Source organism: Callorhinchus milii, unplaced genomic scaffold, assembly GCF_018977255.1.
Source record: "Callorhinchus milii isolate IMCB2004 unplaced genomic scaffold, IMCB_Cmil_1.0 Scaffold3, whole genome shotgun sequence".
Lineage (NCBI taxonomy): Eukaryota > Metazoa > Chordata > Chondrichthyes > Chimaeriformes > Callorhinchidae > Callorhinchus > Callorhinchus milii.
The window spans coordinates 23,536,867-23,554,156 of record NW_024704744.1 but is presented as its reverse complement, the minus strand read 5'-3'; the positions used below and the strand labels follow the sequence as shown (position 1 = coordinate 23,554,156).

General features: G+C 38.8%; 1 protein-coding gene across 1 annotated transcript in view; it reads left to right on the top strand.

Moving 5' to 3' along the window:
* The window catches only part of LOC103183141 (dystrobrevin beta), a 325,008-nt gene that overhangs the window by 139,734 nt on the left and 167,984 nt on the right, over positions 1-17,290 (top strand). The window contains 1 exon segment of the mRNA XM_042333694.1: positions 3,624-3,748. Coding sequence (XP_042189628.1) covers positions 3,624-3,748 — 125 coding nt within the window.

Below are 17,290 nucleotides of genomic sequence, written 5' to 3'. Positions count from 1 at the left end.
TAGCTCAAAACCTTGCTGAAAACAAATTGATCTGTTGACTATTGCATAACAAAAGTGCTTTCTATGAAAAATAATGCTGTGTTTCAAAGGCTGAGCTATTTTGAGAGGACCATGAATTTGAAGCGGTATGAATTCACAAATGGCACTATTCGAAAAGAGAAGGAAGTTTTTCCATGTGTCATGGCCAATATTCCCCCCAAATAAATAAGTCACTCACAATTTTTCAAATCTAATGGTAATATTGGTATTTGAAAGGAATTTGTAAAGTTTCTGACCAGCAGACCCCAAAATCCTTTTGAATCATTACAAAGACTGGCTGAATGTCGATTGAACTGGCACAATGTATGTTCTCTGTTTTAGATAACTACTGTCGTGGAAAATTTCAAAGCAAAACAGAGAATTTTGAATTCTTCAAGGTTGTACTCATTATCTGTCTCAGCACTATTAATATAAAAGCAATCGAGGGAAAAGATACACTTCTGAGACAGTTGCCAACGTGAACATGAAACAGAGTATGAATGTATGAGCGGAAATTATTTTATTATACAGCATGGGTGCGCTTGTTTAACAACTCTGAAACCTACTAAATTATATACCTCGAATGATCTCTGTGGCATGGATTTATTTCAAACAAGTTGTATTGTGAAAATGTGTAAGACATTGAGAGTTACAGATAGACTTACTCAGCCAATGTGTGTGAAAATAATACCTTGTGTCTAGTCAGCTTTGTCTAATGATAAACACTGTCTGGCATTCAATCTGCTGGTAATGGCAACATAGGCAGAATGACTGAACAATAATTTTCTACCAATATTTTAGCACTTTATTTTTCAAAATGTTTCTTATTCTGAAGTAGTTTTCCATTCCCATTCAAGCCACAGATTTGAAAGCTGCAACAAATTGTCTCTTCTTCCTTCAAAGTACCAGCCTTGCATTTGCTAGCTTATCTAAATCTAATATCATTTAATTTAGTCAGAGTTCTGCTATCATAAATATATTGATGCAGAAAGTGACTTAGCCGAATCTAAAATTTGATTCATTGTTTAAAAGTGTGAAATATAAAGTTTGCTTCAGTGCCTAAAGATGTGATCTAATGCAAGTTGTTTGTGAGGCAGTTTGCACAAATGGACAGTCATTAATACTGCTTCAAAATGCATCATTTGGAAGTGCTAATATTTGAATACGCATTTCAGATTGGAAATTCTTTGGGTTTATAAAATAGAAATCTACTCCACATGTAATTTATAATATTATTGACATTAGAACTCAGTAATATTGGGATTAGGACCTTACTTAAATGAATCCCTTTACAACCGACTCAATTGGTGTTTTAGTCCACGGGTGGTAGAGTTGAAGTCTTCTTTAGAAATATGGCATTAAAACCATCAAATAAACTTTTGTGTCAAGAGATTTTTTTTAACTTGAAAGTAAGTTGGCTGTACTTGCATTCAGAAAATAGGATCTCAGAATCAATGGGAGAAGCCTGTTGATGCAATTATTACCTTTCGCCAAGTTTGGTAATGAGAAATCTTGATGGGTTGATGACCTTCTTCTGTGTTGTTCATTTCTAGGCCAAGGAAAGAATGCTTTTAACGTCACATTGGCAGCAGTAATTCATGAATAGCTTCAATGCTTTTTAAATTAATTTGCACTTAAAATCCAGCAATGATTGGAGCAACTTGACAAGAAATGGGAAAAAAAATCTAACAAGCTTCCAACACATTCCAACAGCTTCATTAAAATCCTTTTTTTAATTGATGTTGGTGACTCATTTGAAAATGTTGCTAATTAGAAATTTTGCAATATTTTTTCAGAACCTTACACTACGCACACTTTGCACTTTGCGAAGAAATTGCAATTGTCTATTGAGTGTTTGCTACATACTGCATCTTGCTGATGTAAATATGTTCATTGTTAAATTTATTTTTGTTTAAATGTTACTGTCAATTCACTTTACAGTATATTCTGTGAAATGCTTTGAGACATTGCGAAGAAGTGATAAGCATTACATCAAATGCAAAGATTATTATTATTATCCTAGACTTGATGTGATGAGCAGGGCTGCAATTATTATGGGATATATGGGCCAGTTTCTATGTATCTGAGGCATGAGATGGGCTGTGGGTCAGTAGTTATTTTCTACTAGGACCCAGATGTTCCACAAAACTTTTCTAGCACTTTGCCAGTAGCATGTAGTGTATACTTAAAATCTAAAGGAAGCATAAGAACACAATAGAGGTTTTAGCTGTACTTTATGATGTTAGGTTTGTTAACCTTTCTCCTTTTTTTGCTTGTCTCTCAATAGCTACTTTTTGTTTATTCTGAAATTTAACCCCATGAATTGCCCTTGCTACTGACACTGGAGTGTGCTCTTTGACAAAATACTTTAACAAAATATTTGAATGCAAAACTACCATTTACTTAAAGACATTTGATATTTTGCTGGAAAATCTATTTTACATTTCATTGGAATGAACATATTGGCTTGTCCTGTCCTTATTTCATCTTCATAAATATATTCAGGAAGTTGAATATAAGTGTGCATTGAACAAACTCATGTTAATTACTTTACATGCTTAAAGGTTTATGATGAGGAAAATTAAACGTGACATCAGTTGGGTTTCTTTTTCAACAATACTGTGATTTGACAGTAAATCTGATATATATTAAAAAATTGGTAAGTCAATCCACGACTGTTTGTGGGACACTGCTGTGCGCAATTGGCTGCTACGTTTTGCCTACAAAATATACAGTCATTTCACTTTACAGCATATTCTGTGAAGCGCATTGAGACGTCTCGAAGATGTGATAAAGCGCTAGACCAAATGCAAGGATTATTATTAATATCAAATACTATTAAAATAATTAAATATACTATATTGAACAAAACTTTAACTTCTGTTTACTTTCTGGTAACTCTATTTTGCTTGCATTATACAGTACCTCTGGTAGTGCAAAGTTAAAGGTTGCTGCAAGTTTAACTTTGTAAGTCCACTGTAAATTGCTTGCTACCTGATGACACTTTGGTTTTATTTTAGAACAAGTGAGATCCTTCATTCAGCTCTTATTTGGCAATTTTTGCTGGTCCAAATGTACCATCTTGTATAATACAGTATTAGGCCATATATACACAGGTTCACTTCCTCCTCTGTGCTGAGTTTCCTGATCGCCCACCAAGCAGTAGTTTGGGGTCAACATTTAGCTTGAGTGCTGCATGAGGGAGGTGAGGGAGTCAAAATCAGCCAGGCTTCTCGCTTCTGATTAACATCCAGTGCTAGAAAATGTGTGTCATAACAGCATCAAGCTGAAGTGTGGGTAGCCTGCTGAAACTCATTTCTGGGATCGTGCATGAATAATGACCATTTAAGCAAGGTACTTGTAGAACTGTATTCCAGCAAAATGAGGGAGGAAAAATCTGGAGGGGGGGAGGGAAAGCAATGTTTAAATTTCATAGTTCAACACATTCTGCATTCTGAAATAGAAAGGTTGGGTCATTTATTTCCCTGGTTCTTATTATTTGTTTTATTTTATCTTACACTTTCTGTTTGGGTCTTTAATGCAATAATAGACAATATAATAAGCTCCAAAATTTGTTATGTTAAGATTACTGATTATTTTTACAGAAATCACCTGCAAAGAAGTTGAGCCATGCAATTAGCAAGTCCCTTGGATGTGTACCAAGCAGAGAGCCACCTCATCCTCTATACCCCGAGATGCCAGAGAAACCTCTGGATTTGGCCCATATAGTGTGAGTAATTAGCTTTTATCTGAAGTTAAGCCCAGATGTGAATAGTGCTGCAGTGGTTTCTTTATTTCATGAATAAATGGAGACACTAAAGTGATCACAGAGGGATTTGGGCAATGCACTGTGAGAACTGCAGTAGCTTCCTTTGTACCACATCAAAATACACTTTGAATTGATTTCTCATAAAGTGTCAAACCAACCTGGTTGCATTAATCAGAGTGGATTGCATAGTGAAGATCTTATTACTACATTACAGCAAAGTCTTCAGTAATGCATAAAACCTATCTTAAAACTGTTGTAATTATTTCAGTTTTAGTTCTTAAATGCATCTACCAGCTGCAGTGTATCGGATTATGAAAAATGCAAGAGAATGAAATTCAATCCACGCCAGCTGGTTAAGTGCTGATTTATTTGAGTATCGCTTCTTCCTAAACCAATACTTTTATTGGCTGGTGTTGATGCAGTCCATTCTGTATTTTGATTTGAATGTTTTCACGAATATGCTGATGGTGTTGAAACTGAGTTACAAACAATATAAGTAGATTTTAACATTTCGTATTGGCTGCTGTTCACATCAGAATTAGCTGAAAATTCAAACTTTGAATTTTGTTTCTGTTAAAGATGCATAAAAAATTGGGTTAACCCATCACTCAACATGATTAGTCTGGTAAATTGTATTGCGTTCATTAATGTAAGAAATACTAAGGATGCATTACTCATAATATACAGAGAGGAATAGGTTTGTTTTGTTGTAACTTCTTTTGAGGCCTCTAACCCTGTCTATGTAAACTTGGAATGTTGAACATAATGGAGTCTTCAGCAACAGCAACAAGATTGCATTAATAGAGCGCCTTTCACGTCGGGAGGACGTCCCAAGGCGCTGGACAGTTGGGAAATGGTCAGGGTGAGGGGAAGGAAGAGAGGGAGCGAGGAGGGGGTAGAGAGTGGAGCTGAAGGCACGTTTGAAGAGAAAGGTCTTGAGACCGGCCTTGAAGGAGGAAAGGGAGGAAGCAAGGCCAAGGCACTGGGGGATGGAGTTCCAGAGCCTACGGGCTAAGAGGCTGAAAGCCCGGCCACCGATGTTAGGGCGGGGGATGTGGAGCAGACCGGAGCCAGAGGAACGGAGGGTACGGGCAGGTAGGTAGGGGGATAGTAGGTCGGAGAGGTAGGAGGGAGCAAGGCCGTGAATGGCCTTGTAGGTGAGGATGAGGATCTTGAATTCGATCCTCTGGGGGATGGGGAGCCAGTGGAGGCGAGCGAGGGTGGGAGTGATGTGGTCACGAAGCCTGGTGCGGGACAGTACACGAGCTGCAGAGTTCTGAATGACCTGCAGCTTGTGGAGGGAGGTGCCGGGAAGGCCGACGAGGAGAGAGTTCCCATAGTCCAGCCTTGAGTTGATAAAGGCGTGGACCAGAGTTTCAGCAGCGTGAGGGGTGAGGTAGTGCCGTAGTCTGGCGACATTCCGGAGGTGATGGAAGGCGGTGCCAGTTGTGGCGCGGATGTGGGGAAGAAAGGACAGCTCAGGGTCGAACAGAACGCCGAGGTTCCTGATTGGCTTTGAGAGGTGGAGAGTGCAGCCTTGGATGCTGATGCTGTCAGCGCCTGAGGTGCGGAGGCGCTGACGTGAGCCAATCAGGAGGGCCTCAGTTTTGCGCACGTTGAGCTGGAGAAAGTTGTCTCTCGTCCAGGACTCGATGTCAGACAGGCAGGCTGTCAGGACATCGGTGGTCGTGGAGTTGAGGGTAGAAGTGGAAAGGTAGAGTTGGGTGTCATCTGCATACATGTGGAAGTTAACCCCATGTCTGCGGATGATGTCACCAAGGGGGAGCATATAGGGAGCAAAGGTTTCACATTGAATTTTTTGGGGTCTTTAGCAACACCACGTTCATTCAAAGCTGTGAACAACAACAATAACAAATTTCATTTATAGAGCGCCCTTTGCGTCGGGAGGACGTCCGATGTGAAGCTATCATTGCATGGAGGCAATTGGCCCCCTAAATCCTTATTTGTGATGCAGCAGCAAATTCAATGGCAGTCAATTAGTCTTTGCTCTCTGTGTTATTGCTCAGTTTATCTTGACCTTTTGTTGTTTCCTGAAGGATTTCCATTGCAAGCATGCTGCAAATGTTATACTAAATGGCCAAGAACAGATAAAGCCATCATGTAGACAAAGTTATTACATGTTTCAGGAGTAGCATGTTGCCAACAGGACGCAACAAAAAGAACTATTTGCGCCTGTATAACGCTTTTCACATAGGAGACCATTTCAGAAATCTTTACAGTGACTGCGCGACCCTGAAGTGTGGGGGAAAAAGAAGATTTTGAAAGCAGAAATGGAGGGAATTAGGGAGAGGCTTCCAGACACATTCACAGACCAGGCGGTGATAGTGGTGCTGCTGCTGTCAGAGATACTACTCCTGAAGTTAATTGGAGCACCTCTGTTCAATTTTGGCTTGGAACGATTTCTACTTTGTCTTCATTCCCTTGTGTTCTCACTATGTGTTATTACTCTAAACATCATAACAATGGCCTTTTATTATTAATTTGATACAGAAATGGCTGAAGAGCTATGGCTAAAAATCCAAATCCAATTTTGGCAGTCTGAAACCGATTTATGTTTTTTGTTGGTGACAAACCCATTTTGGAACATATTCAATTTACACTGCTGTAGTATAATGCAAAAATGTCACTGTGGTTTTCAATCTATCACACCACACCGTCCCCCCAAAAAAGCATTGGTCACAAATATCCATTGATATCCAGGAACCCCTGATAAAGATGCATACGGGTATATCAGGTGAGATCAGGATCGGGCTTGGATACAATTCACCACAGTCAGAAAGTTTGATGATGCTTGTTCTTCACATGTCCAAAATACCATATAAATGACATACTAGAGGGAAATTGCGGTTTGTAGACTCTTTAACATCTCAATGGCAAATGGGAAATGCTTCCTATAACCGGGTGAACATCTACCAATGTGTGTCAGTCTGACATAGTTCCATATTCTGGAAGCATTATTTGCAACTGGAGTTGTTATTAAAGACTGCAGTTATGAATTGTCCCAACTTGGATTACCTTCTCTGCCTTCCCCCACCTCTGCAATGTCGCCCGGCTCCGACATTGTCTCACACCGCAGGCCCCCGAAATCCTCATACACGCCTTCATTACATCGAGGCTCGACTATGCAAACTCGCTGCTTGTCGGCCTCCCCAACTCCTCCCTCCACAGCCTGCAGATCATCCAGAACCTTGCAGCCCGTGTCCTCTCCCGCACTAGGCTCCTCGACCCTATCACCCCCGTCCTCACTCAACTCCACTGGCTTCACATCACACACAGAGGATACAGTTCAAGATCCTGGTTCTCACCTTCAAAGTCCTCTACGGTCTTGCTCCCCTCTACCTCTCCTACCACCCTGTTTGCTCCCTCCGCTCAGCGGGCTCTGGCCTGCTTCATGTCCCTCGCCTTGCTCGCCCCACTTCCACCGCTCTGCCCCATCCTCTGGAACTCCATCCCACAATCCCTCCATCTCGCCTCCTCCCTCGCCACCTTCAAGACCCACCTCAAGACGCTCCTCTTCGACCGTGCTTTCGATCTCCCTGCTTCCCCCCACTGCCCTCTCCCCCTCCCCCATCCCGACCCTTAGCTCGGGTCCATAACTTTATCTGTCCAGTGTCTTGGGATGTCCTCCCGATGTGAAAAGTGCTATACAAATGTAATTTTGTTGTTGTTAGATCTGGTCGTGTCATTACTGTGAGATTAGAAGATTTTATCGTAGCCAAAGTGGTACAAAGGGATCTGGTTAAGGCTTGCTGAGGATAGAAAATTGGGAACATATGGATGAAGGTGCTAAGGTGGTAAATAGTGCACAAAATTGGTACTTAGTTAATGCACAATAAATTATATTCTATTATACATCTGGAAGCAACATTTGACCATGCTATAAAGGATGACTCACTTAATAGCTCAATTTCCCTTAGAGTGAGTGTGTATATGTGTGGCAAAGGGAATGAATGACGTTTAAGCAGTTAGTATTTAGATTTCCAAGGTGATAAACAAAAATCTGGTAAGTGTTTGGTTGGCACAAGAATTGAGACAGTTTTGACTCAGAATCCAGTACTGCCAGGATTATACTGCATTTTATTCTAGTTCTGGAAAAGCTTCCTGGGAACCTTCAGCTGGTTATCTGAGTTCTAATTTGTGGAATATAAACAGGAAAATGCAGGAACAATATTTGAGTGAAGCAAAACAATTCAATATCCCTGAATTCTGGCTGTTGTGGTACATTTCTGTGGTTTGAAATATATTCTCTGTCTGCAATGTCTTAGATAAAATCAGAAAAAAATTGAATTGCAAAGAAAGATGATCTGCATTCTCAGATGCTGTCCTGGATGAAGGTAAATTGTATCTCATTCAGGGTTGAAAGAATCCGATGCCCCTTTTGTACTGAAATGTGGATAATATTTAACAAACATTGCTGTTAAAGGAGGTCAATGTCTCATTTTGTAACTCTGCAGCTAAAAGTTTGGAAATTATATATATATATATGTATAAATAATATATTGTTTGCAAGGTGTGTTTGTTTAAATGCAGGGTAAGGGTCCTCGTACTCTCTTTGGGGCCTATTTTAAATAATAATTATCTTTGGATTTGAATTGGCTAAATAGGGAGAAACTTGGCAGCCAATTGCGCACAGCAGTGTCCCACAAACAGTCAGTCGTGGATTGAAGTGACCAATTCATTATTACTCATATATAAATGTGAACTGATTGAGAATAGATGTCTTTGCCTCCTTGTATCTGACCTCTTATATCTTAGATACTGTACAATATTCACACCCCACCTGACATGAGAAAGAGTGGTGGTGAGAGATGACTTGACAGGGTTGAGCGACAAAGATCCAAAATTTAATAAGATAATTGTCATAAAAAATCGTCTCAAGAGAAAAAGAGGTGCATTAAAATCACATTTACACTTTCCAGGACCTGGAGATATTCTCTCTGCCAATAATTGGGGCTGTAAGTTGCTTTAAGTTTTATCGGTAGCCATTTATTTTCTAGTATCAATTTCACTTCTAAGTACATCTGTAGATCTCCTTTTAGACATGGTGTTAAGAAATCCTAGAATGTAAAATTATAATATCATATTTCAAAGCTCTGTCAAATTACGTGTTCCCTCTGGCGTGCTGTTACAATGTAAAATTGTGCATCAAGTGACTCACCAGGATATGGCATCTGATATCACATATTTCTGATTCAAGCATGGAATTCAAATGGCCTTTACACATTCCCTCCTATTACAGTGTATGGAATCCCTGCTCCTCACATTATTTGCACCTGTAATTTTTTCACTAAAATAGAACAATGTCTTCATCAATTAGCTCCAGTGGAAAAGTTCAGATGTTTCTGTCTATGAATAGATCCACAGATGTATTTTGAAGTGAAATTGACAACACAGTGTAATTGAAATACATAGTGGTAGATTTCTTTGGTTTATATATAGTTGGTAAAGCTACGCTCTCTTGATCCAAGAGAAAGGTGAACACATTGAGATGCTGTGTAACAATATTGGAAGTGAACAGGTTATCTGTGCAGTGGATGAAAACAGAACTAGACTACTCTGTTTGTGGATGTTCTCTGCAAATTTGCAGATATGAATTAACGTATAATTTTTCTTTCTCAATGTTTATATTTCAGCCTTTCCTTTATTAATAATAATAATCCTTCCATTTAATATAGCACCTCATCACATCGTTGAGATGTCTCAAAGCGCTACATAGGATATAGTCTAAAGTGCAGTGACTGTCTTGTGGGCGAAATGAAGCAGCCATTTTGCGCACAGCAATGCCCACAATCATCAATGGAGTGAGTGACCAAGTCATTGCGGAGTCCTACAGCATAGTGGTTAGAGCACTCGCCTCACAAGTGAGAGGACATGGTTTCATGGTTTCGATTCCCGAGCAGAGCGAAACCCTAAACAAGTTTTCTTACTCCACACGCCTCTGTTTACCTAGCAGTAAGCAGGAACCTGGTTAGTCGATTGGTGGATTACTTTTCTGGGGGTAATAATCCCTTCAAAAAAAAATTTGGTCATTCAATCCACGGCTGTTTGTGGGACACCGCTGTGCGCAAATGGCTGCCACGTTTCGCTCACAAAATATACAGTCAATTCACTTTACAGTATATTCTGTGAAGCGCTTTGAGATGTCTCGAAGATGTGATAAGGTGCTATATCAAATGCAAGGATTATTATTATTGCTGGTGCCTCCAGAGGCATTTGCCATTTCCTTCCACAACGATCTTCATTTTGATTTTAGAGGCAACATTACCTGAAATAGGAGGTAAATAGCCCCACCTATTCTTGCTGGGAATCATCTTTATCTGACGTGTAACTGCACTGCTGCAGACACATAAGTCTATCCCTCTAGATTAATAACACAATTTCAATATTGCCCGTTTGTACAAACCTTCCCTGGTATCTGGGCGAAATCTACTGTGAGATCAGCAAAGTTATTAATTTAATGCAAATGTGTGAATCACGAATGGGTGATTATTTTGTGTTGTTGTTGGTGCTTTAGAATGTGACCTGAATAGTATTGTATTTGGGGCAGGGATTACATCCTATTTGAACTACCCTACAGGAAGAACACATCATTAGTTACTGCTGATTTACTACTAATTGGGGTTAAAGTTTTTCTTTTCTCATCACTGTTTCTGCAGTTGAAATGTGGGGCTTAACATGAATTTACGTCACGGATGCTCTCCACTTATTAAACTTCAGTTGCTTGTGGTTGCCTTTAATATAAAATTGTTTTGAGTTCTTGCCCACCCAGAAATGGGGGTGACAATGTGTGCTTTGCTAATGATAAAATACATTGCAGATCTTCAAGAAAACTTGAGTAACAATGTTTATACTGCTTGATATGTTCCCCACTCCCTTACATGTCTGGTCCTTCAAATAGTACGAAATGCAGGGCGAAACATTAGGCACGTTTCCTTACTCCACACGCCTCTGCTTACTTAGCAGTAAGAGGAATCCGGTTGTTAGTTGACTGGTGAATCGTTTTTCCAGCAGTAATAATACCCTAAAATATAGTAGTAGTAATAATAATAACAATAATTTGGTCACTCAATCCACGACTGTTTGTGACATATGTAAATGCATATAAATTATGCACCCTGTATAAATCATGTGTAAAGTGAGAATGAGAGATGCACTGATGCAATTTTTTTCATAAATTGTTTGATGCATAATTAAGAGAACTACAATTCCCTTTGGTTTACACATGCGCATAATGCATACACATTTACATGTGATTTCCAAATTGTGCATAATAGACCTGTCATCCGCATTTCTTATCTATTAATATCACCTTGCTGATAAGTTTGATTTCATCTCCCTTCCCTATGTTCTTATGCTCTTTTTGAAACCATGTTAGCACAAAGGCTAATAACATGGTTACATAACTATTTAAATTTTATTGTACAGAGGAAAATGACATGACCAGGGTTGCACTTGGTTCAGATGAACAGAGAGTTACAGTGACATTTATCAGCCTGACAGCATTTTAAAGATTTGACCCAAGATAAATCCGATGTGTGCGTTGTCAAATGCTGAAAAATGGTTATTAGGAAATGTATTCCTGATTGACTGAGCTACAAATAGTCAGCTGTTTACAGCGTATGGAAAGAAATGTATGTTTCAGACACATTATTGAAGTAATTCTTAATTGAGTGAACACGTTTACCTTTTATTTTTGCATTCTTGGAAATGGATATGCAAAATAGACCTTTCACCTGTTCATTGCATTCCAAAAATCATTGTATAGTTCAGCCTTATTGAGACTTTTATTTTAGAGGTTCAGACACTTAGAAGGTTTGGGATGTCATGGGATCTGAAAACCTGTTATCATTCTGAAGGTCTCTTTTGTAGTGGTGCTGTATGGTGCTACATGATTGACGTTTAACAATTTGATACTGCCTGCATTGAGAGTATTGTGCAGAACCTGATATTTCCCCCATGGATATCGTTTCGCGAATTTCTTTGAGGAACAAATCACAGGATTTAGACATTTATGGGCAAGCAGTTTGCCAACTGTTCTCTTTTTAAAAGGCATCACTAACTTCAGCAGCAGTAAAAGGAAATGTATAATGATTAAAGGGGCGGCTGTCTTCAGTATTTGACTAAAAGCGATGGACAAATCCTTTCTCTCACAGAGGTTCTGAGAAGATTTCTGAATCATTTCTCTCATGGTGATATGATGTGTAAATGACACAATGGGGTTGAAAAGGCAAGATTAGCAAAGGATTTGTAACTGGTGAATCATGTTGGTAACTGGATGTGTCACAGCCCAACCCTCTGGACCTCCATTCAAAGGCCAATCTCATTTCCCACTTTCAAGAAGCTGCTTGTGGTGGAAGGAGGATCCCAGCTTCTGGCAGGAGATCAGTGTCCCAGCAGAGCTGCCAAGGTTTATCTGAGACCCACGCAGTTACCTGCAACATTTGCAAATCTCATAAATTAGACCCCAATATTTTAATTTGGTGTGATTTTAAACCATTGTCTTAATAAAAACAAAAAGGTTTGCCAGGCATATTTTTACATTTGTTGGTTTCCCTATCCCCCAGCAAATTGACTTTATCATCCTCGTACTTGCCTTCAAATGTTGTGGTGGCTTTGCCCTACCCCATCTATGATCTCCTGCTGTCCTGCTCCATAAAATTAAGGTCTGCTTCATTCTTGAGCTGTTCAGTATTTGCTTAGGCTATAAGATCTGTTTCCTTCACATGTATTCCACTCATAAAATTTTTATCTATTTCACCATTCAGTACTATTAATAATCTATTGCACTTTTGATCACTCTGTCTCCAATGCCTGTAGTTGTTATTGTAAGTTCTACATCTGGTGTTTGCTTCTGCTGCTCAGATCTCCGTTCTGTTTGCTTTCCATGCCTCCTCCACATCATTGAGGTACTGTTTCCCAATGGAATGAAAGTTCTGTTCTGAAAACTGACAGCCACAATTAATTCATTCATTTTTTAAAAGCAACTGTACTGGTTGATGTAACGCATCCCCAAATAGCTATTCTGAATGACTTTTTTTAAAAGTAATAATTGAACATAGTGTTGGTTTTTAACTGGCTCTCTCACATCTCTGAGCATCTGGTTTTCTGGCAAAGTTTTCTGTATCATTTCAGAAATGTAGAAATTACAGCATAGAAGAAGCCATTCAGCTCATGGAGCCCAAGCTAGTGTTAAGTCCTGTATTGGAGCTCTCTATTCCAACACTAATTCCCTGCTCTTTCCCTGCAATGTTTCTTTCATAGTTTCTGTATAACATTGAGATAATATATACTAGCCGCAAGTTCACATTGTGTTTAATAATTGCTGAGATTCATATAAGTCCATTGAAACAGGTGCCTTGCTGCAGGTAGCTGAAATTCAGACAGATGCTGATGGGGAATAGAAAAGAAAGACCAGAACAAATGACCTGCTAAAGGTCAAGAGAGAAAGCCATAACACAGATTAGTTATACTTCCCATAAACTCAGCAGTATACAGATTAAAAATTCTATTTAATTCTAATAGTGCAATGTGTGGAATCAAACACATTGCACTATTCACACTGTAGAGCTAATTCAAAAATTGTGGGAACATTAATTGTTGTTCAGTGGGCAGGTCTGCAAGCACATAAATGTGCCCTATTAATCATATTAACTTAACCTTAATGTGTATATAAAATAATCTTTCACATTCTCATTTGCGTGAGCATAAACACAATCTACATAACCTTAATGTGGATATCAAATAACCTTTCATATTCTCATTTGCTTGAGTATAAACGCAATCTAGAAATGAAATGATGAAACTAAATTGAAAAATATTCACAGGAGCTTAACATTGGCAAACAAACCACTTGTACAATGCATGCGGTTGGAGGAGAAAGAAAAATATCTAATTTATCATTAAAAAAATCTTTTTGAGACAGCTGGGTAATGATGGCATTGGGTATCAAAGGTTGGAACTTGAAAGCGTCATGTGAAATTAATGAAACTCAATAGGTTTAAGGGGTTTGGGCACAAGATTCTTCATGTTCTCATTTTGGAACTAGGCAGAAGAGAGACCAAACCAGATCAGGAACCTTGGTTTGTTCTCTCACGCACCTCCTCCTCATATGCTATGTTTGTGATGATTGTCAACACTGCTCCTCTCACCCATAGTAATAATTTCAGGCAGGAATAGACTTATCTATTTTCCCAAAAGGTTCCTTTTTGCTTTAAATTGAATATTCCTGGAACCTTTTAGTTGACAGGAACTTCTCTAGTTCCTGCTTGAAGCCCTTTGTACAGCAGTTTCTTCTTCCACTATCTATGTGTTGTCTAAGTACCAGAAAAACTGGTATGCAGTACTTCATCACTGCAGCTGGTAAGTGGGCATGTGGTGATGGGTCAAGATTATGTTTCCCATGATTCAATACGCCTTGTCCCATTACTGCATGGGCATTTACCAGCAAGTATTGGAATTATTTGAATCGTGGGAAATTGAGTTCTTCTGTCCATACAGCGACGGATTAAGATTACGTTTCCATGATTCAATGCAGCCGGGCAGTAACAGTGCATGCAGCTGATAAATGCAGGAGGAATGGAGGATAGGGAAGCGGTGTTGCAAGTTAGGAGATGATAAATAGGACTGGTGCAAGGAAATCTAATCATTTGGATAGGAAACTGAATGGGACTCAGGTGCATGTGTGATTTAGGCGATTATACGATTTTTCTGGATAAAACTTGTGTGAGTATTACTGTATTGTAAAACCTTCTCTTCTGTCATTCTTATTATTCCTTATTTTCTCACTTTTTTAAGTAAATACTTTTTTACTTAAAAAAAGATTAAAATGATCTTCCTGCGTTTTCTATTTTTCTTTTTTTGATCATTGTCACTTAAGTGTGGATGAGAGAAATGAAGTTTTGATGTGTTGTGCTTTAAACAATTTTGGTATAAATGTTTAATCACGAGAGAATGTTTTGGAGACAATCCTATTATCAGTTCACTGGATTGAACTAAGTAGTAAATTTACATCTTAATACTTAAAAAGTTAATTGGCACCTTTCTGTTTCATGGAAGAATCTCGTATTTAATTTAAGTCAGGCACATGATGACATTTTGATTTGTTCTGCCTCTGAAGGTAAAGTTATAGAGCTTCATTGTTACTTATTATCATGACATGCTGTACAGTGGCTGAGAGCTGTGAAGATGCTAAGATCTGTTTGTCATTTTTCATTTAATGTAGCAGGACATTAATTATCTGCCAAGGCCAAATATGCCAGCCTTTGGCTCACATCCTTGGCGCAAAGTATTATTTATTCAGGCATGACTCATTAGAGAAATTGAAATTCAAGGTGACATTGTACTGAAAAATTAAAACATTCAAATAATTGTTCTATTAGTTATTTGTAGGGCAGGAATGTTAGCAGCAGCTTTCTTTCTCAGCCTCAAAATCTGAGAGGCTAAATAAGTTCATTTTCAGAATATGCTTTCCTAAATAACCTATTGCTCAAAACAATTCAAAACTGGATGCTGCACAGCTCATGAGCGCAGCAGTACACCAGGTATTGTGGGAGCTTGCCCATGGCCAACCAGTACAGTGAGTGTTTGTTGACATAAATAGGATTGTGTCTAGACTGCAGTCTATTGGGCTGTATGTTTAACACTGATGGAGGGGAAATTCTAATGCCAAATTATTTTTTTTCTTTTGGTGAAGCTTTGTGCTCATCAAAGTGATTGATATTACTGCTACAGTAAACACATTTCAATTCTAGGCACCCGCTAGCATCACACACCTACAGGCCGGCTGTAGAATAGTTTGGATGCAGCATAATAATATATTCTTCCCCAACAACATGTTTTCTCCTCCAGCCAAAATCCATCACTCTCTTCTTCAATAATTTGTGCATGGTTTTACCAATTCCCACACTAACCATTCTTGTGGCCTCTTTGATTGAAGTATACCAGATTAGACATCAGTGAGTTTATGTCCACTTGAAACTTGGATGAAATTACCTCAAACTCATTTTATGTTGGAACCTTAAAGCCAGCAGTGAGAAGAGAATCTCACTATATTAGCTTGGCATGGTTGCAAATGTGAATGAACTGCACCATCCATAATAGGTTAGGCTTTCAAAACAAACTTTGTGTTGGTGTAGTAGTAAGTTATCTGATGTATATTTCAAATAATATTGCAGTTTTCTATCACATGGTCAAAGAAACATAGGAACAAGGGGAGAAGATTCAGCCATTTCAGCGTCTTCTGACAGCTCGGTAGATAATTGTGGATCTTTTAACTCCTATAAGAAATCAAATTGTTTTAACTGAAATGCCCACACTTACACAACAGAACATTCAGTAGGAGAGACTGAGTGTGGAGGCACATCCAGCAGGAGAGACATGGAGGAACATTCATGATGGTTATTTTCTGAATCTTTGGTCCATTTAAAAATTGTTTCCTTCAGTGTAGGCTCTTGAGAAAATGATTGTTGTATTTGAACGTTCCAACTTCCATAGCAACGCTATAGCTGCCATAAATAATGAGTTACATGAAATGAGATCTTAAAATAAAACAGGATGTAAATCTTGTGGGAACATTTTAGTGTTGAGACCTTTTACAGGCATGAGTGCCCTTCAGTGTGTCACATTAGGTTTATTTGAATTCCCTTTAATTAGCTCTAATTTGTGAAATGAACTATTACAAAGAGCCATTTAGAAGGATTCCCAAGCCAGGTTTCAATTACTGGCAGAAAATAAATACAAATTAGCAATTGGAGATGCAGGTAGAACAGTTATTGCTTGTGAATAACAAACCAGAAGTGAAGATGGCCCTTGTTTGTGAAGGGCTTTTGTAAATGAATTAGGAGGTACTTTCCAGTGCAATCTGTTTCGTTTAGCTATGATTGATTACCAAAGTTCAAAATTGATGGCAGATGGGATGTCAGATCATAATTAATAGAGGGGACATTCAGTGAAATTTCAGTAACATATTAAGTGACATTTCTCCATATCATTTAATATAAGGCAACCCAGTCACCTGGGTCTGAAAACTTAAGAGGCTGGATTCTAACGACTGTTATAAAATGGCGATTTTTATGTTATCAGGTTGCTGCTGACATCACTCTCTGTGTGTCACAAACTTTGTGCCGGAAGCCACACTGACATCATCCTCGATGTTCTGCATATGGTTCTAGGTACAAGAAGCTCCGCCAACATTCATTCCTTCACAAAGTGATGTCAGAGGCTCTTCCTGCATATAGTATAAATACATGTGCAACAAACAGGAAATATTGTCAGCGGCCCCTCCTGACCCAAGTTTTTAGCATGGGAAACTGGCTGATCAGCACTGGAATCTGGAGTACTTATAAATCGATCAGTATTGCAATCAATATTTCTCACCTGATTACTCTGATGGTCACTGATGATCTTCACTGTAGCTTAGTGGTTACAGCACTTGCTTGCAAGCAAGAGGCTTTGGGTTCGATTCCCGGGTAAGATGAAACATTG